The sequence below is a fragment of the Siphateles boraxobius genome, unplaced genomic scaffold (assembly GCF_051911475.1).
Source record: "Siphateles boraxobius isolate OS27281-9 unplaced genomic scaffold, OSU_SipBor_1 1, whole genome shotgun sequence".
NCBI classification, from domain to species: Eukaryota; Metazoa; Chordata; class Actinopteri; order Cypriniformes; family Leuciscidae; genus Siphateles; species Siphateles boraxobius.
Genome location: NW_027508699.1, coordinates 12,487,941 through 12,510,302, shown reverse-complemented (window position 1 = coordinate 12,510,302; position 22,362 = coordinate 12,487,941). Strand labels below are relative to the sequence as shown.

The 22,362-nt window shown below is 37.0% G+C and overlaps 2 protein-coding genes across 2 annotated transcripts; one reads left to right on the top strand and one right to left on the bottom strand.

Annotated features, from left to right (window-relative positions):
* Positions 1-898: 898 nt before the first annotated feature.
* Positions 899-10,006, top strand: pcyt1aa (phosphate cytidylyltransferase 1A, choline a). The gene is made up of 9 exons (XM_077209921.1): positions 899-1,118; positions 3,730-3,844; positions 3,927-4,026; positions 5,199-5,315; positions 5,427-5,578; positions 5,695-5,773; positions 6,139-6,281; positions 6,562-6,750; positions 8,230-10,006. Exons 2-9 carry the CDS (start codon positions 3,737-3,739, stop codon positions 8,464-8,466), a joined length of 1,125 nt encoding a protein of 374 aa, XP_077066036.1. The 5' UTR covers positions 899-1,118; positions 3,730-3,736; the 3' UTR covers positions 8,467-10,006.
* Positions 9,990-21,663, bottom strand: ap2m1a (adaptor related protein complex 2 subunit mu 1a). Its single transcript, XM_077210025.1, has 12 exons — positions 21,521-21,663; positions 19,926-20,044; positions 16,624-16,889; positions 16,211-16,293; positions 15,216-15,221; positions 14,939-15,074; positions 14,231-14,375; positions 12,436-12,558; positions 12,224-12,359; positions 12,007-12,104; positions 11,814-11,925; positions 9,990-10,679 (listed from the first exon to the last, which is right to left on the bottom strand). Exons 2-12 carry the CDS (start codon positions 19,997-19,999, stop codon positions 10,545-10,547), a joined length of 1,314 nt encoding a protein of 437 aa, XP_077066140.1. The 5' UTR covers positions 20,000-20,044; positions 21,521-21,663; the 3' UTR covers positions 9,990-10,544.
* Positions 21,664-22,362: the final 699 nt, after the last annotated feature.

The following is a 22,362-nucleotide window of genomic DNA, read 5'->3' as shown; positions in this document are numbered from 1 at the left end:
CATCTTGAAAATAAAACAATTGTCTAGATTACAGCTCTGCACATTGTTGACTTTCTCAAACAAAGAAGAACATAATGAGGTCCATGGTCCATACTAAACAAAATTAAAGAAGTTTCTGATATACATGATATACATACATATACATACTGATATTCTGATATACATACATAAATACATACATACATATATACACACACACACACACACACACACACACACACACACACACACACACACACACACACACACACACATATATATATATATATATATATATATATATATATATATATATAATAAACAAAAAATGACCTCTTTAATTTTGACTTCTTTTAATATTTATATACATACACACACTGTGTATATTGTATGTGTGTGTGTGTGTGTGTGTGTGTGTGTGTGTGTGTGTGTGTGTGTGTGTGTGTGTGTGTGTGTGTGTGTGTGTGTGTGTGTGTGTGTGTGTTTGCTTAGACTAGAAAAGGCTTTAACCCTTTAGATCCTGAGCTTTTAACCATGAAGAAAGTCCAAATCAATACATCTTGAAAACATAAAACATAAAAACATACATCTTGAGAAATGTATGTTTTGGTTGGGAAAGAAAGTCATACAGGTAGAACGACAAGAGGAGTAAATTATGACATAATTAAAAAATTTCCCTTTAAGTAAAAATGGAAAAGCATTATAAAGTTACCAAGGAAATCTAGTAACGTACATGCTGAGAGGTCCAAATCCTGCTCTAGGTCAAAGAGAATAAGATAAACATAAATTATATCAAGTATGTGCAGTTTTACCAGCAAAGTATTTATTTAACAAAATTAACGCGTTATAACATGCATTGGTAATAATAACACTGCATAGCAAATCTTTAAACTTGCGACGATGGTGGGACTTTTATTTTAAAATCATCATGATTTTTGCTGCCATCTTGGAGCTGAATAAAGTTGATCCCAGTCTCTTTTGTGGTTTCTGTCAAATCGAAAGGTCTGAGATCACTAAACAGACATTTAAACTGACACTTCCGACCCCTGTCAGACTTCGACCTGAGGAAACACATTAACTTTAACCTTCAAGCACCCGTTTAACACCATCTGAGCTCATAACGGCATTAAAGCACAAGGGTAAGCAGCTAAGTTAATTCGTCTTCATGTCTGTATATGGGTCCTAAAGATAGTCAACATAAACCAGCTAGTGTTTCGAGCTGCTTGACATACGTGTCGTGTCGTCTCACCAGCTCAAGGCATGGAATTTATCTATTATATTATATATCTATTATTATCTATTATATCTAAGTTAGCTCTCTATTGAAATAGTTAAACTGCTGTCACTTTTAGAGACACTCCCACTGTTAATTCACCCTGTATATCATAGACCCACCTCCCATAGTTTGTTATATTTATGTCAGAGCTCCTAAACTTGAAATTCAGAAACTTGCTACGTTTTATTTGGTAGGAATGTCGAGCATTATTACGGTTGCCCTTGTCTCTGAACTGATGTTACACCTTCAATAAACAGTATATGTAACGTTATTCTTTGTGCAGCTGGGAATGTGATTGTACAGCTCAGATGAGGAACCATTCAGACTGGCTTTTAGATAAGAGACTGAAATAGAGGGATTGTGTCTGTATTATAGCCTACTGGACTGTCTACATCCCCTTGTCGTCCTAAATGCAAGTGTGGGCTTTGAAAAATTATCTTCCCGTAATTTAGTTTGTTTATCAGTGCCATATCTCTAAGCAGTGCCATGTATATAGTTGATCTGTCGGTTATGAGTGTGCTACAGTGGATGTAATGTTGTGTCCGGGTCACATTCCTCTCCTTTTGCTTCATTCACTCATGCATTCACCCAGATAAGACTCAAGGCTCTGTGTTTAGATAAAGGAATGATTGGAATGAGGAAGGATTCAGCCAAGGTTTCCATAGGCTCTTTCTGGACATAACAAACAAGTTGCTGATGACCCTTTTTTATTCTCAGTTTATGTTTTAATATAATATAAAAAAAATAATTCAACTCGTATTATGATTTTGTTCCACTTATGATGTAATTATGTGAAGTTTTGACTTGCAGTTTTGCCTGCACATGATAAAACCATTATCATAATATCAACCAATATTCATTTCTGACTTTTTTTTTTCTGGTACAGTTTTGGATTTTCATTAAGAAATATCTTATTTCAGCTTAAAATCAAAAAAGTGTATAAAGATATATTTTGCCTTAATTTTTTTAAGTTGGCATGAAATGAAAATTCACTAGTTTCTACATGCATTTTATTGACCTTATTGTTAACAATTAATCCACGCATATGTTAAATTTCTTCTTTTTTGGACCTTGTAATTCTTAATAAAAATGTCATAAATCTTCAGATTAGTCTAAACAACAGACTTCTCTATGGTGATCAGGATTGCCAGGTCTGCGTAACAAAACTAGCCCAATGGCCAATTAAAAGTAGCCAAAAAGTAGCCCAGTGACCATATCCTAAATATCAAGACTCAAAATATGCAATTTAAGTACCTATTTTACAGTCACTTTTAGGCACATTGAAAACCACTATATCGTGATCATAAACACAGCTCAAAATCTCCCTAAATATGTCCCTCCTTCACAAAACATCCTGCACAGTTTTATCATTAGTAGAACATAAAATATTTCACAGTGGTGCTGTCACGGTTCCTCGATTAAATTCGAGTACTCCATTTAAAAAAATCCTCTGGCAATTTAAAAGTGTCGATTAACTGGCAAAATACCAGAAGTGGTGCATTCTACGGACCTATTACCTATTAATACGTAGGTTGCGTGATATATTAAAAACATTTAAAAATCACAATACAGGATATTGTGAAATCACAAAGGCTGTGATTCAATTAATGTGATTCAAATATGTGGGTTTCAGAGTGAAGCGCGACACTTTAATGATTTACAGGTTACATGTTTCTTCCAGTGTCTCAGAGCGGCTCCGTTCACTGTGACGTGGAGGTCAAGTATGGGAACCCATACTAAGAATTTGTCCTCTGTCTTTAATCCATTCAAAGTTAGTGCATGCACAGTAGGGGTAGTGAACACACACACACACACTCGGAGCAGTGGGCAGCCATTTACAGCGGCGCCCATGGAGCGATTGGGGGTTAGGTGCCTGCCTTGCTCAAGGGCACCTCAGTCGTGGGTATTGAGGTATCATTGCCATTAATGCGTTTCAGTTATGACAAAAAACTAAAACTAGTCTAACTAAAATGTAAATGCTGAAAAATATTACAAATTTTCCAATTAAAACAAAAACATCAGAGCAATACTGTCATTATGTAAAAATACGTCGTTTTTTATATAGTACAATACTAAGAGTGGTGGTAGATGCACTCAGGAAATGATTTACTTTTAAAATAGCCATCATTTTCTTCGTACAGTATATAATCTAAAAATATTGGACTAGGACATGTTCTTGGCAGGTTTAATTTGATTCCCTCCTTTAGCCTGTCCTGTGAAGATCAGAAAAACATCTGGACATTTTTCTTCAACATGGCCGAATAGTTTGCACCACAGCCAACTTTCCTGACACATATTTAATCTTTCCTGCAGTTCTGTTATGAAATACTCTTTCCAAACATCTGGGCTGGGGTTATATTGCTATTGATTTCTGTATTTTTCTTGTGTCACAAGGAACTTCCCAGATCGAATAAAACTAAATGCCTTATGATTGTTATTATCAATACTGTAGTTTTCTCCATAACATTTCATAGAGCCTGAATGGAGGCCCACGGTTCAGCACGATTGTCCAGGAAGAGAAAGAGAGAAGGTTCAAATGGAGAGGCAGAGGAGGGTGAGAAACCCCTGAAGTTTAAACGATGCACAGTGGTGAGTGAGATAACGGTGTAAGCGTGTGTACAGATGAGAGATGGTATTTGAGACCAAAGGCTATGGTCTTCTTGTCCCTCAGGGTCTGAAATACCCGGCTCCGTATGCAGATCAGCTCGAGTCAATGGAAGAAAAGCCATATCAGCGCGTCACCATGGAGGAAGCTCGCAGAGGCACTCCACGTAAGATATTTGCCCTCTGTTGTGAACTCCTCCCACACACACATTCAGATATACATGTGTCAGGTGTCACTTCCATTCATTGACTGTCTGACTGTATTTAGGCTGATTCATTGGCCATTATATACGATTATGGCCAGAATTTTTTTTCATCATTTCAACATTGAAATTAAAGCATCTTTCAGTATCAACACTTGTATTTCTTTAACAAAAACAGAAAAGCTAAAAAAAAAAAACCAATGTATTACAGACCCACTTTGACAATATTATTGGCACCCCTTGATTTAATATTTGCTACTACAACCTTTAGACCACATAACTGTAATTAAGTGCCTGTTTTAAAAGTTCATGACATTTCTTCACCTCTCTAATGGCATTTTGCTCCACTTTTCTTCTTCCATATGTTACTTTCAGACATAGCTCTTGTTATTATGGACCTGTTACTGCAGAATGGTGTACTGTTTTGTTATCAACAATTTAAGGTTTTGGTCATGCATCATTGTTGTTTCCAGGGTTATTGTCGTTTTGGAAGAAGAATAACCTTGACTGAGGCAAATCATTCTGACACTAGGTCAAACAACCCCAACCAAACCAAAGAAATGAATCATGCATTATTATAGCAAATCTATGCTGATTTTTAAAAAAGTTTACAAAAATATGCCAGTTTTGGCCAGTAACCAATGTGATGCCAATATTAAGTGGATCCCTACAAGAAATCCAAATGTGGATACCAGAAGATATTTTAAATTCAGCTTTTTGAAAGAGATGTTGCGTTCGTTTACAAAAATGTCTATACTTTAAAATTCAAAAGTTTGGTGTCGGAAAGATTTTATAATGTTTTTGAAAATGTCTCTTGTGCCCACCAAGCTGCATTTATATGGTAAAAAAAAAATCAGGAAAAACAGTAATATTATGAACTATTAAAATACTGTTTTTCTTTTATTGGAAAATATTTTAAAATGTAATTAATTCCTGTGATGAAAGCTGAATTTTCAGCATCATTATTCCAGTCTTCAGTGTCACATGATCCTTCAGAAATCATTCTGATTTGATGATTTGCTGCTCAAAAAAACATTTCTCATTTAACCGTTAGACTACTGACATGTAATGTCAGGTGTGTCTAAATTAAGTAGTTCCCTTGATACAATGAAAGCTGATGTTCTTTTTGTTTTTAGCCGACAGGCCTGTGCGTGTCTATGCTGATGGTATCTTCGACATGTTCCACTCAGGACATGCACGTGCTCTCATGCAGGCTAAATGCCTTTTTCCAAACACTCACCTTATTGTAGGTGGTAAGTAATCCTGGGATTCAGTATTTGGAGTGTTTATCATTCTGTTAATTTTAGCACAGAGTCCATCTTAATGTCAGTGCTGTATTTAGTGCCTCTCTTACCTCTCTGCAGTGTGTAGTGATGACCTCACACACGAGTTAAAGGGCTTCACCGTCATGAATGAGGATGAACGCTACGACGCGATTAGTCACTGTCGCTATGTGGACGAGGTGGTCCGGAACGCTCCGTGGACTCTCACGCCCGAGTTCCTCACCAAACATCGAGTAAGACGAGAGTAACACTCAAAACCATGTTATATACATCCATAAAATGGTAACCAAGCGGTGAACCACTTATTTGTTCCTTTTTTTTAATTAAAGTCTGTCTTTTGATACCTCAGATTGACTTTGTGGCCCATGATGATATCCCATATTGCTCAGCTGACAGTGATGATGTTTACAAGCACATCAAAGAAGCAGGTAATTATAACTCCTTCAGAGACTGCTATGGAAGCTTGTTTCTGCAACTGAATAAAAAAATATAAAAAAGGTAATTGGAAAAAGGAAAAAGTCAGAGTTGCGAAGGGGGGGGAAAAAGTCAGAATTGCTCAATTGCAAGTTTACAAATGGCAATTCTGACTTTTTAATATACATATAAAATGATATAAACTCACAATTGCGAGGGGATATTCGCAATAAAAAGTTGCAATTATGTTTTAAATTTGTTTTATTTTTTATTCCATTGGGGGATCAATCTACCATGCCTTTATGCGTTTTGATTACCAATTAAATATGAGGCCATTTATCTTCTATCCAAAGTTTATTTCTATTTTGGGCTTCCACAGGAATGTTTGCACCAACCCAACGAACAGAGGGTATTTCCACCTCTGACATCATCACGCGTATCGTTCGAGATTATGACGTGTACGTCAGACGGAATCTACAACGCGGCTACACCGCGAAAGAGCTTAACGTCAGCTTCATCAATGTGAGCGCTCTTGCATCATATGTGTTTGTTTACTGGTAGTTTACCACGGCCTTCTTAAATATATTTTCTTATATCTTTGTGTTTCGCTGAAGAAAAAGAAATGATGACAGAAATAAAAAGTTTGGGTTAATTATCCATTTAAAGCAGTGACTCTCGACCTTTCTCTCAACTTTTGTATTTACAGAAACTAGGAGTTTCTAAAAAAAAATAAAAAAAATAAATAAGAAATTGTAAATAATTCTAGTCCATAATTCAAATTGTGCGTCATTTCCGCACTCAGGAAAAGAAGTACAACCTTCAGGAGCGTGTGGACAAGGTGAAGAAGAAAGTGAAGGATGTGGAGGAGAAGAGTAAAGAGTTTGTGCAGAAGGTGGAGGAGAAAAGCATCGACCTGATCCAGAAATGGGAAGAGAAGTCCCGCGAGTTCATTGGCAACTTCCTGCAGATGTTTGGACCGGAGGGAGCGTTGGTGAGTATCTCTTTAAAAAGAGTGTCCCAAAACTATAAAGTCAAGCATCCACTCCTGATTTCTGAGTTGAAACGCTCTACATGGGCTGCAAGCAACTCAGAATACCACTACTGACATAAAGCACATGAGGGACATGACTTGAGTTTGATGTCAGCATGTTGTTATGCTAATGATGCAATATTCTTTGAAGCATAAAAAGACCTATTTTAGGTAAAATATTGTATTTTTAATTATAAATATAGCTGCAGGTGGCAATTATCAGTGTCCAAGCACCAACAGACATTATGGGCTCTATCATACACTCTGTGCAATGCAGCACCAGGCGCGAAGCAAATATTTTTTGCTAGTTTCAGCCCGACGCAGTTATCATTTTCATGTCCTGCGTCACGTTGTTTAAATAGCACATGCATTTGCGCGCCCATGGGCGTGCTTGTCTGAAAACGATGTGTGTTCAGGCGCATTGTTGGCGAGTTTCTATTCTGAGGCAACTGAAATAGACGGCAATATTGTTTTTGTTATTTAAAGGGTGTATTAGTAATATACGCCTAAAGGAGGGTGCACAACCCGTGTACACGCGTACAGAATTGTGAGTGTCTCCCAAACAACAGCATCTGAACGCAAGAAAACATGACGGCTAATTTATGATGTAGGAAAAAAGAGCCAGAGAGGCTTCCCCGATTGCAGCAATTTCCATTTTTAGACATAACAGATATTTAATAATTATAATAATTCATTACATTTTATATAGCGCTTTTCTCGACACTCAAAGCACTATACATAGAAGGGGGGAATCTCCTCAACCACCACCAATGTGCAGCATCCACCTGGATGATGCGACGGCAGCCATATTGCGTCAGAACGCTCACCACACACCAGCTTATTGGTGGAGAGGAGACAGAGTGATGAAGTCAATGAGTATTTATATATGGGGATAATTTTGTGCCAGTTTCCCAAAAAGTGACGTGATTTTGTTCTCTTGAACACATAGGATGGAAACGCTGCTTGCTTTATTCGCAAATGTTTTATACAATATTCCAATTTTGCGCATAAGTTTAATATGCAACTTTGGATGGAAACTTAGCTAGTCTTGAATCTCCACTGATTCTCACCTAACTTAGGTTTAATAAGGCAGCTTAGGAAAAACCAAAAACAGAAACGCGCTGCAAATACTCACAATGCAACCAAACGCGCAGGTTGCCTGGATTACGAGAACCCTGGTTCTTAAATAAAAACAGCAGTTGTTAAGGGAACAAATATGATTTAATTTTGCTTGCATGTTGATCTTTAGCGGTTTTAGCTTATTTTATTTAGTTTTAAATATTTCAAGCCATCTTGCTGGTTGAGAATGACTGTTTAAACTCATGATATACATGAGCAGAGAAGCCGTCGTGGTCACCATGGGGATCAGTTTCATCACAAATATCCATGGCTCCACTCAAGGTCTCTTATTGGCTACGTGTTGGTCTTCCTTTCTAACAGAAGCACATGCTGAAGGAAGGCAAAGGTCGAATGCTTCAGGCCATCAGTCCGAGGCAGAGTCCCAGCAGCAGTCCCACACGTGAGCGTTCCCCTTCTCCAACCTTCCGTCTGCCCTTCTTCACCAAGACCTCCCCGTCCTCCTCACCCTCCTCACATCACAGCAGCGCCCTGTCCGGCTACTCCTACGCAGCCCGCAAACAGGCCATCAGCGAAGACGAGGAGGACGACGAAGATTAGATTGCCAACGCACACCATGCATATGTCTTCCAAGACTGGCAATGGAACCTCAGAAATGAAGCAAACCTTATACAATCCATCAGTTTCGCACAAGGTATTATTAACAGATATGAAGGTGTAAAATGGAGCGAAGTGTAGAAAGTAGTGACTGTTGGGTCAGTTCAAACTTGTGAAGGTCTTAATTATGGTTGTCAGCGATGGGATGCGAGTATTCAGACTTAAGCGTCTCTTTTTGAATCATGCCGGAATCGGGATTGTTTTCGAATGAGTGCACATGGTATTAATGCGTTTCAGTTTTAATTATTTTAATGTTCGTATCATAATATATAAATGTTAGACATCTCGTAGATCACGCGTCTCTTGGAATGGACGAGATTGGCTTGTAACGTCGAAAACGCTTCAACGAAAAAACTCTTTCCGCAAGGAACTGTAAGATAAATGCAATCATCCATGCAAAAGAGCTTAAAAATAATAAAATTGTTATTTGTCCATATCGCAAGGCGCATAATCAGTGTTGTCATGGTTAATGGTCCTAAAATGTGTTGGATAGCTAAAATACGCCAATATCACCAAGCCACCTCAAGCATGACTGTTGGGAAAGTGAGGTAGTTACTGTACCATCAATGCATTAAGACGCATGACATGATCGAATTGGTCTCCCTATGCTCAGCTCATCTACTTGAATTTGGTGTGTCATGCTTTAGGACAAGTCATGATTCCAAATTTAAACACTGTATTTAAAAAATATATGCTTTACATAAAAAAAAAGTTGTCCAACTTTTGAAAAGAATTTGAAGTGAAGCAAATCACTGTTTTCCTATCATGTAGTCACCGCACAATGCCGTTTATCTTTCACTGTGATTGTTCTCATAGAGCTCTTGAGAATCGTCCTAAAACTAAGGCTAAAGGGCTTGTTTTCCACGTTCAGTTTAGATAAGTTTTGGACTTGATAATTGCTTAATTAAGTTCTGCAAGTGAAACAAACTGAGCTGTCGATAATGAATTAATAGTTTATAAACCACTTGAAAGGAATATTCTGGGTTAAATACAACCTAATCTCAACAGTTGCTGTCCGATATGATAGAAAATAATTTTGCTTTGGTATAAAAAAGAAATCTTGCGCTTAACTTGTATTTCACCCTTAACATTTACTTTGAATAGTTTTGTCAACATTTTTTTATGTACATCTATGGATATGCAATTGTCAGTTTTAGACATTGTTTAAATTGAGATTGTACCACTAGTGATTATATCAATTTTTTTGTTGTCTCATTTCATAATTTGGAAAGAGGCAGAGGCTCATCAAACTCCTGTCCAGACTTGCACTGATTTCAGAATTCAATAATTTTTCTTTAAAAAGTTGATGCTTCACTTTCATGGTAATGTCTGTTTTCAACCCTATGATTTCTCCTTTGCACAAATTAAATGAATCTAGGAAATAATTATTTTATTAACTTTGCCTTCCCTTGTCCTGTCAGCTTTTGATTGTACAGGATGACAACAGAGACAGGAAGACAAATAAATGGTGTCTAATGTAAAAGTGTTGTTTATTCTGCCATCTATTTTACACCCAAGATGAAACATTTACTTGTGCAGACAGGTTCCTCATTCGTCATGATACAACTATGCAATATATAGATATGTGATTTATGCTGAATTGAAGAAAAATGAAACTGCAAATACACACAACACAATGTTTTTTTTCTCAATTATATATTTATACCGAACTAAACAGTCACAGAGAGAGATAGATAAGATACTGAGTATGACCAATGGGAGAATAACCAACGACAATGGACAGGGGTCCCGTAAGACCGACTACAGCGAATCAGGAAGCTGGGTTTTGAAAGACAGACATTAAACTGCACAGGCTTTAAAGTACACCACTCACTGCTCTCCACTGGATCTGGTCATTACAGCACTCGTACATACAGGTAACTACGTTTCACATTTTGCATATTTTTGTAATTATTAGCCTTTTTTAATTCGTCCACAAATCTTAAGGAGAGGGAAGGAGGGAAACATGGTATATTTAATATAGGACAGTAAAAGCTGGTCCCTCTGCTAAGCTCAGCTCATTAGCAGCGCGTCTCGTAGATTCCGCTGCGTCCGATGTATCGCACCCATTTAATCACATCGTGGTCACTGTAGTTCAGTTTCGACTCGAACACCTTCAGGTAACGCACCTTCAAACCCGAGGGTGCAAACGGAACCTGAGACAAGAAAATAACAGATGAAATACAACAGAAATGTGTGCCATGAAGAGGTACAAGCTGTTGACAACTGGATACATCAGACAAACTATAAAATCATATAAATATAAGAAAATATAAAAAAAGTAGCTAGTTTTAACATCTAATGTTTGTGCCTACCTCTCCAAAAAAAGTGACTGATATTCAAATAATTCATTTAACGGTTACTTATGAGCTTATTGAGGAATAAGACCAAATTAATATTTTAGCGAACACTTTACAATAAGATTCCATATGTTAACATTAGTTAACTACGCTTGTTAACACGAACTTTGTTAATTTCAACATTTCCAAACATATTAAAATCAAAAGTTGTATCTTTTATGTAAATATTATTTAATTGACCTGAGCTAGCTTGAATTTGTTTTTATTAACAAAAATTCATAAATACTGTAAATGTATTTATCGTTGTTAATGTTAGTTAATGCATTAACTAAACGGAACCTTATTGTAGTGTTGCCATATTTTCTTTTATTTATTAGAAATAAGTAGGTAAATAGATTTTTTAAAATTTAATATAAATTATAACAAAAACAAGGTTTTAAACCATATTCAAACTACATCCAAATTTTAGTCAAGTTATTTAAGTTATAACAATATAAGTTAACAATAAAGGCACAGCAAACCTCATATAAAAATATTCAAATGTCAATTCAATCAACCCTGTTACTCATCATATTGATGGAAAAAAAATACAAATAATGGTTTTAAACTGTATCCAAACATCTCCAAATTTTAGTTATTAAAAAAACACTGCAAACCTGATAAAAATACTCAAAAATCCTTTCTGAATTTCATTCAAAAATCCTTTCATTGACCAAAAAACAAGCTATTTTTATTTATGAGACTTACTAGTAAATAGATTTTTTTTTAAAGTTGATAATCTTTTTTTAACGACATCTATATTTATTGCTAAATTAAGTCAGGATTTTAATTTCTATCAAACGTCCAAATTTTAGATACTTTAAAGAGTTATTTTATAAAAAGCACAGTGAACCTCATATAAAATAAAAACATTTTCTGAAGGTTAAGAACCTCTTTCACTGTCCACCCGAAAAGAAAACTGATTGAAACTTCACTTAATTCAACGCTCACCTCAAAGTTCATGGATATGGGTGGACGGGCCCACTTCTTCTTATCATTAGTGGGCAGCAGCTCAATCTCAGCACTGATCTGAGACTCCTTCATTCCTGCCATGCGTTTGATCCTGAGCAGAGACACAGACAGGATGACATGAGTATACACACACAAGCACTGAATGCAGAGAAACGTGAAGACGCTGACTTACTTCCACACAATGGCGTTCTCGCTGGCCTTGTATTTGGCTTTTCCTTTCATACAGATCACCTGCACTCCACTAGTGTTCAGAGGTGTTGGAATGCGCACCTATTCAAAACATTCACCACACACATCATCTGACAAAGTGTTTTACAAACAAACTAAAATGCTCTGTCTTAGGCGTGTGAAAATGCAATGCTAAGTCTCTTTATTTTCTTTTAACTCACCTCTATTTTCTGTGCCAGGAGTGAGGGCTTGAAATTAGATTTGATGACAACTTTGACCTCCAGCTTTGTGCGTCCAACCTCTCGGACCAGTGGAATGACCCGGAAGGGCAGAATAATGTCCTTAGTGGTGCGATACCTTCACACACAGATGGAGGATGTGTTAAAGCAGAATCAGACTCTGCGGTGTGAAGACAGGCTGAAGCTGAACTTACCTCATGAGCTCATATTCCCCATCAGGAGGGATGAAGCTGATGCTGCGCTCAGAGTCGAACTTGCTCAGACGCACACACTGATGGAAAGTGCAATCGTCGATGGCTATGGACTGCTTCCCACTGCTGGAGAAACAAAGAGTTTGATATAAAACACCTTTAAGATATTTGGCAAAAGGAGCAAATACTAGAGCAGGGGGGTCCAATCCTGCTCCTGGAGGGCCACTGTCCTGCAGAGTTTAGCTCCGACTTGCCTCAACAAGTGTCCAGTATGCCTAGGAAGCCCTCGGCTGTGTTCGAAATCGCAGCTACACACTCATTCACTAAACACTTGTCCACTTGAAGGAGCGAATGAAAACAAGTGAGTGAATTCGGACACTGAATGTGCTGCCGCTTTTGTAGTTTTTGCTTGCTGTTTAATAATCATTTGAAACTTAAACTGGCAACTCCAGAAATAAATGAAAAGTTTCATCTTGAACTCTGTCAAGGAAAATAGCATGTATAAACCTTATTTAATAATAATTCTATACCTGTACGATATTACGCTGTAGCGGGGTTTGGAAAATGGATGGATGATTCAGCGGCAGGCGCCATCTTCTGGCAAGACGTGGTAATTCACAGTGCATTATGGGTATTCTTTAGACATTGAGCGTACATCGGTTGTACCCTCATTATTGTGGGATTGAATGAGTGCACTCGATAACGTCCACTATGGTTTCAACACCAAGGAGGTAAACTTGCAGGACAGTGGCCCTTCAGGAGTGAGTAGACACTGCTCTACTAAATTAACTGTACATACAATGAAATTATCACTGACAAAATATAATAAAAAATAAAAAAAATCACTGACTGCTAAAATGTCCTACTTCTAAAAACTAGGGATGCACTAACCTACAGTACTGTTCAAAAATGGGGAGGGTGTTAATACTTAAATTCATCAAGGATGCATTAAGTTGCTCAGAAGTGACAGTAAAGACATTTATAATGTTACAAAAAATGTCTATTCCAAACAAATGCTTTTAAACTGTTCATGCTTAAAAAAATCATCATGGTTTCATGTTAAAAGAAAGAAAAAAAATTGCAGTTTTTAACACTGATAAATGTTTCTATTAAATTAAACTTTCAAATATTTTATAATAGAAAACAGCTTATTTAATAGTTGATACTATTACTGTTTTTCCTGATTTTTTATCAAATAAATGCATTGTCGTTTCATTTTTTTTAATGAAATCTTCAATTAAGATGTACAAATATTGATGTTAAGATTAGTTATCTTAAAGTAATCTTAGTTATCAAAACATTTATGTTCATTAATGTTCTTCTGCAGCATTGAAAAACAGTAGCGAGATTGAATTGAAAAATAATAATAATAATAAAAGCCCTGAATTTAACAAAATATTCGCCAAATTAGACTGAAACGATCATTTTAAAAATGCTAATATATGAACCAATATATTACGCATCCCTAGTAAAAACTGAATAAAATAAATAAAAATAGTAATGACACTCAGTTGTTCTGTAGATTAACACCACAACTAACGTAAAACTGAACACAGAAATGTAAAGATACAATTACCTTCCCCCTAACTCACTTTGGGAGCACAGAGAAAGAGAGACGCAACAAAAACAGACAGCTTCAAAAATCAAAATAAACCACACACTTTACGATCAAACATGTTTTAAAAATTCTGGATTGAGAAACAAAATCCAGACAATGAGACAAACAAAATTTTCAAAGCAAGCAAAGAGAGGAAACAGACAAGCAGAACAACTGCATGAAAATGAAGCACTTTGAAACCTTTTTCCAGCATCATCAGTAGTTCCTCCTTTCCCCTGTTTGTCAATGACGATTTTGTCATTCATGCCGAACTTGCATTCAGGCATTCCACTCAGGTAGCTCTTCATCACCACACGACCGGAGACGTGAGCGCTCAGGACTTGACCTGTCAGGATGACACACAGTAGCGTGTGAATTGTTTGACACTAAGGCCGTGTCCAACAAAGCTTTTTTAGCCATCTGAAAACGCCTAGCTGTGGGCGCTTGAGAGCTTTCCATCAGTTGAGATGCTTTGCTTGCTATGATACGGAAAATCCGCAGAAGTGTTACTAGTATCTCACAGATAGTTTGTTCTGCATTGTTTCTATATAAGAATGTTGATACAATGAAAAGTATTTTATCTGGATGTAAAATATCTTGTTTTAAATTAGTTTGTTCCATTATTATGCTTGTCATCTGTAGTACGAGCAATTCGGTCGGTGTTGTATTTGTCCCGCCCTTCATCCACTGTGATTTGATGGCTGGGTAAAAAGCGACAGTGACGACAGTGACGAGCGCTGCGTTTTACTCAGCTCAGCGCCTCGTCACGCTGCTGGCATTTTAAAATCGTGGCGCTCCCATTGAAAACAATTTGAAAAATACGCTAGCCTCTAGAAAAAATGCTTTGGTGGACACACGGCCTAATAACTGAAGCACACAGTCATGAGAACTCTGTTAATGCGGTCTTACCCTGTGGAGACATGAGCAGGTTGACACTCTCCAGCACATCCAGGAAGAGCTCGTTGCGACGGTACTTGATGCCTTCACGACGCCAACCGATCTGACCAGTCACCTGGCTGGTGATCTGAGACTGCTCCTCCTTAGTCTGAGGACAATAATGCACCACCAAAGACAATTAGGAAGGTCACAGACTATTTCAAGGTTTACATATGTTTAGGGGCCACTAGTATGTAATGTAATCTAAAAAAAAAAAAAAAACTTCAAATAAAAAATTTATTACACATACCTGATGCTGCAGACAGACACGTCCAGAAAAGCAAGAAAAAAAAAGTTTATATTAGAATTTGCACCGATAACATGGACATGGCAAAAAATAAAATAAAATAAATCACACATTGGCTCAGGACCAGTGTAAGACCATTTCAGGACAGTTGATGCTGTCGCATATCACTTGCTCAAATGAGCCAGTTTTGCAACATGAAGTAAGCTTTTTTCTGTGTTCAATAGCCGCTATAGGCAAATAACTGCATAAATGAGTAAATGGTAAAACTATTTGACCTACAAACCAGTGTGTTTATAATTACAATACATTAAAATAATATGATAAAAAAAAACATTTAAAATATCAAAAAGCATATGCTGTTTGTACAGCTAAAAATAATAAAGCGAATGACACTGGAAGTGTACAAGTTACTACAAATTGTTGTTGTAGTACTGCAAGATGGCGCCACCCTTGCTACAAAAAAGATTACAAAACATATATTTTTTTTTATAATTATATAATTTTTTACTAAATAATGTTAGCTTAACTGACTGCTTCATTTCCACATTCAAGTTACAAAATGGACAAACTGACTTTTACATTAAAAAAAAAGGTTATTATGCATCATGTACATGCATATTTACATATAGGTTGTGCTGGGGACAGTGAACATGTTGGAAAGACAAGCAGAAATCCAAACTACTGGCCCGACTTTGAGGACACCCAGAAAGGGAGGTTCCCAATCTCAATTCTGGAGTCACATTGGTGTTTAAAAATAGTAATAGTGATTGGTATAACTTTTGGCACACTCTGCTGCTGCTCAAATAATACAACAATACTACAATATCTTAAGCCTCTTTTTGAACTCAACAACAGATAAAAACTAACAAAAAATGATATTTTATATTCTCCTTAAATCATGCCACATTAATCCTACAGTAGAATTATTCAATTATGCTGCATATTCATGTAATTCATATGAACATCAAAAATATGATAGTAAAAGAGCCTCTTCTTGCCTGGCCTTTGATACCCTGCTGAGTAATAAAAGTCTTCAGTGCTCCTGTCTCTGAGTTCTGTGGGTATCCAAAGTCCAGGATCTCTGCACACACACACGCACACGCAAAGACATAAATGAATTATTATTCTGGAATAAACCATCCAATGCTCCAAAACTGTTTTACACAGACTGTCTCCATTTGTTTCATTTAGGTAACTTTTTAATATTTCAGCTGGAGGACAAGGTTGTCTGGACAGCTCATGGTTTAAGATGCACCTTACCGCCAACAGTGGATGACTGCCAGGAAAGCATGCCATTTAGAGGAGGGCGAGTTTGGTTTGAGGTAATGCGGTTAACACAGGCACATGGAGCATCAGATATAACAGAGAACAGTGTCAGGAAATGACTCCTATGTCTCTGAACCGGCCTTACCGTCCAGCAACTCGTAGATAAGCACAAAGTTGTTCTTGATATTCTCCTCACTGATCTTCCCAAAGTAGGCCGTCATGACGTCACACATCTTGTAGAGGAACTCGAACACCATTGCAGCGTTGACATTCTGCTTGGTGACCGCAGCGAGCCAGATGTTGGAGCGCTTGACGTGGAAGAAGCTGGTGCGGGCGATGTTGGTGACAGGAGAGCGCACCTGCTGACGGGCGTGGATCACGTTCACACGGAACGCGTCCACAGCGTTGCGCCTGTGGAGGAGGATAAGGACGTGAGGTCAAGGTAGAGATAATGGAGTTGGGCAGGAAGAGTGAGCACATGGTCACCAGCTGCCCGTAAACCCTTTAAGACAAGCACTTCTTTTATTTGCAAACAAGGCATTAAAGACTTGACTGGATGTTCCCTGTTGACCCAAACCTTCATGAACCTCAAGATAAGTTACAAGGTCCCGTAGACAAGAGAGCTCTCGCCTGTCTAAAACAAACAAAAGTGAACTTCTTTTGAAGAGAACTATACAGTTCAATAAAATATATATATATATATATTTTTTTTTAATCTTTGCGATTTCATTTCTTTTTTAAAATCATCTGCTGTAACTGATTTAAAAAAAAAAGCTAAAATGAATGAAAGTGTAAGGTTGTTTCATGTAGAGACCTGCACCCGACGCAACAAGATGATGGCTGAGTGCGGGCGGTAAGGTACTCGTGTGTGTGTGTGTGCGCGAGGGTTTGTGGAGAATAAAACGATTTGCTTGACTCCCGCAAAATAGAAATATCTTAAGAAAACAAATAAACTGTTATTCATCTGTTGCACGAAAGCAACTAAGATAAAATAAAAACAATTTACAGGCACAAGCATAGGCAGAGTTTCTATTGCAATGTAGCCAATCACAGGAATGTGTGTTGATTTCTTGAACACAATGGCCAATCAGATGCATTTAAGATAGAACCCACTCACCGCTCTAAACGTCTGAGTTTTTGTTCAGTGCTGAATTCTGCATACTGGTGAATCCTCTAATTATAACAAGCTAAGTGTAGACATTATGAAAGATTCATTGTGCAGTCAAATTCATTGATAATAGTAGGAGCTTTGTCAGATCGCCATGAACTGGGATGTCAGCTTTTAGGGATTATTAACGGAGCGCACTTTGCGCACATTCTGCCATGCCAAACCATGCAGGCAGTAGCCTATGCTTGCTTTTTTGTTAAATTAACAGTGGTTTGTGAATCTTGATGCTTTGATAAATAATTTATCATGAGCATTTATGCTGGGACGTGTAGGTTGTGGCTAGGCGACACGTAACTTGAAATAAATTCATGGACATACATACATTTTTTTTTTACATATATTTGTGAGAGGAGAGGGAGAAGGTAACACATTTTTACGGGAGTGGGAGCAGGCGGGAACAGGACTGAAAACTCCATCCCGTACAGGTCTCTAGTTTCATGTATAGACAAACATTTCCATCAGAAAGGTGCATAATTTGTCCAAAAAATAAGTCCAAATTTGCCAACAAACACACACAAAAAAATGACCAACATTGTGTCATCTCATGCCTGAGTGCAGTCAAAAGAAAAGGGCATTATCATAAACCTGCTGCTGGTGCAATTACATATCCTCACAATATTCGATTGACTGAAGTATGTCAGATGACATGCTTGAAGTAGAGCTGGGCAATACATGATATATATCTATGATTATTTATAATGGTAAAGATGATTAAAAAAACGAATGGTTATTATTACACAGTTTTACAAGATTTTCTTTTTGGCCATAAACCCAAGTTTCCCAAACATAATTTAAGAAGGAAGGTTTCATGCCCACTTACCAGTGCCATAACTTGTGAGAATATTGTTTGAGAAAATCTTTTTAAGTTTCCTTAATTTATACAAATCAGTATTTTGAATTGTTTAAATATATCAGTTGAAAACACTAATTCAAAGTAAAATGTACAATGTATTTTTGAATGGTTATAATATCTATAGATAGATAGATAGATAGATGCATTAACAAAAAGGTTGAGAAGTATCAAGGCTTAGAAGGCATCTTTTAGCTATATTGCCCAACCCTAGATTGGGTTCACTGGTGACATGCGTCAAAGTGATTGGTTGGTTGTTGTTGGGGTCTAAAAAAAACATGCCTGGTCATTGGTCTTAGTAGGATCGCTTACCTAGTGCTACAGTAGCCACAATGAACATGGAGAAAAACAGTACAAATGACAAGGAGCATGAGGGGAATAATGACAAGGAAAAAGGAGAAAGACAAAGATGGGCTGCATGTGTAAATGGACAACATTAATGCAAAGACGCACCAAATGAAATCTTTATGAGAACATTTGATCTGGGGTTCTATGGAGAGCCAAAAAAATAAATGGAAAACTTCCCCATTTATGGTTAAAATGAAAAATGAAATTTAGTTTGTCAAAATGAAGGAATGGGGCAATATTTCCTGTTTTCGAACATCCTGTCATCTTTCCTCTTCCCTAACAGGATAACCCCAATGGTATGGAGTTCAAACCCTGCTGAGCACGCATGATGAAAATAAGACCAGTATTTTTTTTTACACCAACCAACAATTTTTTTTTTTCTAATATTTCTAATAGCAAAAATAAATAGATTGGTGTTTGTCTGTGTTGCAATGAGTTCTATGCGGTTTTTAGTGGTTTTCTGGGTGACTGTTTACTGACCCCTCCCCAGATGGTTTTGAAAAACCTAGAAAACAATCAACCTGCATTTTCTCTAACATACTCGATCTAGTCCCTGAAATCAGATATTATTCGAGATATATATTGTTCGAACTTCGATGAAAGGATTGGACTGAAAGACTATCCTAGTATTTAGACTCTGTATGAGCAATGCACATTAAATGAGGCTAAAAGGATTTTAAGTGAACCATCTCATGTACTCTTATGAACTCTTATCGTCTAGAAGGAGGTACAGTACTCTCCGTTATAAACGGAACAGGTTTAAAATCTCTTTTGTACCGGTATTAATTAGACTGTTGAACAGGAGTTAGTGAAGTTATTTATTTTTTATGTGTATGAATATTTTGTGTAATTTTTTTTATGTTTATGTGTATGGTGTGTATGAATATTTTGTGTAATTTTTTTTATGTTTATGTGTATGGTGTGTATGAATATTTTGTGTAATTTTTTTTAATGTATCAGGTTTTGGTGAAATGCTGGCTATGGAGTACATTACAGATTTTTACAGACAATAAAGTATATTTCATTTCATATTTCAGAAGTTGTTTTAAGGGCATTTTCCACCCTTGATGAACTCACTCACCCTATATCATCACGGTAGACGCGGGAGATCAGCACCTCCCCTTTATGGTTATAGATGAACAGTCCTCCAATCATGGTGGCTGTCCCTCAGACCTCACATTCCATGGTGGGCTGTCACTTCTATAATTCACAGGACAATGAAAATGAACATGAAGCTCACTGACTGGCTGATAGAAGAGCTCTGTGGGACCTTGATAAGATAGGAGAGGCATTCAGCCCTATAAGTGACACTAGATAAAGCAGCCAGGATGGTTTACTCTCAACAGTTTGTGCTTTAGTGACAAACCAAATAATGTAGTTTAGGAGATAAAAAGACTTACTGACTATAAAAGAAATAACCCATGTTAAAAGCACATATTTGGTCACTGACAGATACAGCTTTTTTTTTTTACAGTGATGTAATACATATTTTTGAGTCATGAGCAATGTGTTTAAACACGTATCAGTTGTTAAATACCTTTCAAAGTGTTTAATTTCATTTTTTTAATGGTTTTATGTCAGGCGGTAAAACCAAATAGTCGTAGTTGAACCACCGGACATGAAAAGTGTACCAACCTACCCATACTTGAAATTATCAGTTTTTACCAGTATTTGAGAGATCTACAAATATTTTCACTCTGTCACAAGGATCAGGTGGGCTCCTCTGGATGATGCTGCTGCATGATCATGTTTACTGTTATTACATTGTCAATTCATAATAAAAGAGCCATGTTTGCAGTTGTGCCGCCCTGACATTTGAGAACGTATAAATTACTGGACAAAGGTTTTTCCATTTTCTCAACAGCTTTAAAACTACTGATATTTATACAAATTTGTTTATATGAAAGGGTTCAAACCTAAAATGATGCCATGGTATTTAGTTTAATTCTTTTTTTATTATTAGGAACCATTTTAAATTAATTTATTCAGGCAGTTGCACAACCTGACATTTTGGGGATTTAAGATAACACAACATAAAAATAATATGTATTATTTAAATGTACTAAAAATTAATTCAAACTAAATAGGTTTTATAGAATAAAGTGATACATGTCATACATTTATCAAATAATTTTAAAAGGAAATAATGCACTTGCACTAAAATATGCACGTCATGTCATTGAGCCTAATAACAATATAGGCTACTGAAAACTGAATGAGTATATCTGTTGGCGCATGGCAACAGACAAAATCACCCGTTTTTTAATCACAAACCGCGAGATTGTCTAAATATAAGTGTTTGTTCGACAAACATTGTAACGGCAAAAGATGTTGGTATTCACTCAATGTACAGGCGCTGAACAGGAAGTGTCCGTCCTGTGTGGTTAATCGCGGCGTAATTACTACAAGATGTCTGCCAACTGAGAGGCATGTTCCATTAAATGTTCGTGTTTTGAAATCGTCAACCGCGCCTCCTTTATCTCGTAGCTAATATGAATTATTCAAGATGCACGAAGAGTCATCAATAGTAAGGGAGCTGGTGAACTGCTCTATTCCTTCCCTCGAGACCTGTATCGAAATTTCGCGGAACAGTTCGATGATAAAAACCATTCTTCCAGGCTAAATTACAAACATTTTCTGTCCTTGGGTATTTTCAGTTTAAAAATGTGACCATACCTACTTAATGTCCGCACGAATAGGCGCGGAATGGACCGTTCCCTCTCCGATCGTGGTATTTTTTTTGGATCTAAAGGATTAGCGGGACACTAGCAGCAGGCAGCAATCCCTCCCTCGGCCAGGAAGTCAGCTGACAGCGTTGACAGTGCGCATGCGTACTTCCTGAGACAACGCAACTAATATTTTGCATGTCCGTTTGTTTAATCAAAAAGACAAAAGGCCTCTATACTATTAATTTAGTTTGTTATTGTTTAAAGAATTATACTATATTCTCGCTCAAAAAAAAAAAACAGGTCATGAATATTAAAACAGTAATGTGACGTTACTTAGTAACCTCACTGAAGCGCCCAATAGCAACATACCTAGTTAATATTTATGAGCCAAGTCTTCGCAGTATGGTTACAAGGCGGAAACTGGCGTGATGAGGATAAATGCTGTCAATGTCAGAGAACAGGTCATGGACCAACACAGTTCTAGACATTATGTTTATACAGTACAGCAGAAATGTTTGAGGGAAAACTACCGCATGCATCAGCCATGGCATCAGCTCACGTGAAATAAGAGGATCTTTATTAGCCTACTTCATCGGTCAGTTTCATAGGTCAGAATCACCAGAACGGCTACAATTTCTACGTAACATCCCTGTATTATTAACCCTATCATGCATCAATATGACAACCTCTGTCAGGATCCCCCTGTGTTTATAATTTTCTTAGGGCATGAAAAACAAGATTTAAAAAAAAAAATGTTTTACACATTTTTCAAAGAGATTTTCAGATGAAAACTTGAGTGGACATGTGTTTTTGGTTTAATTGAAGAGATACTCTATTACTTAAAACAGT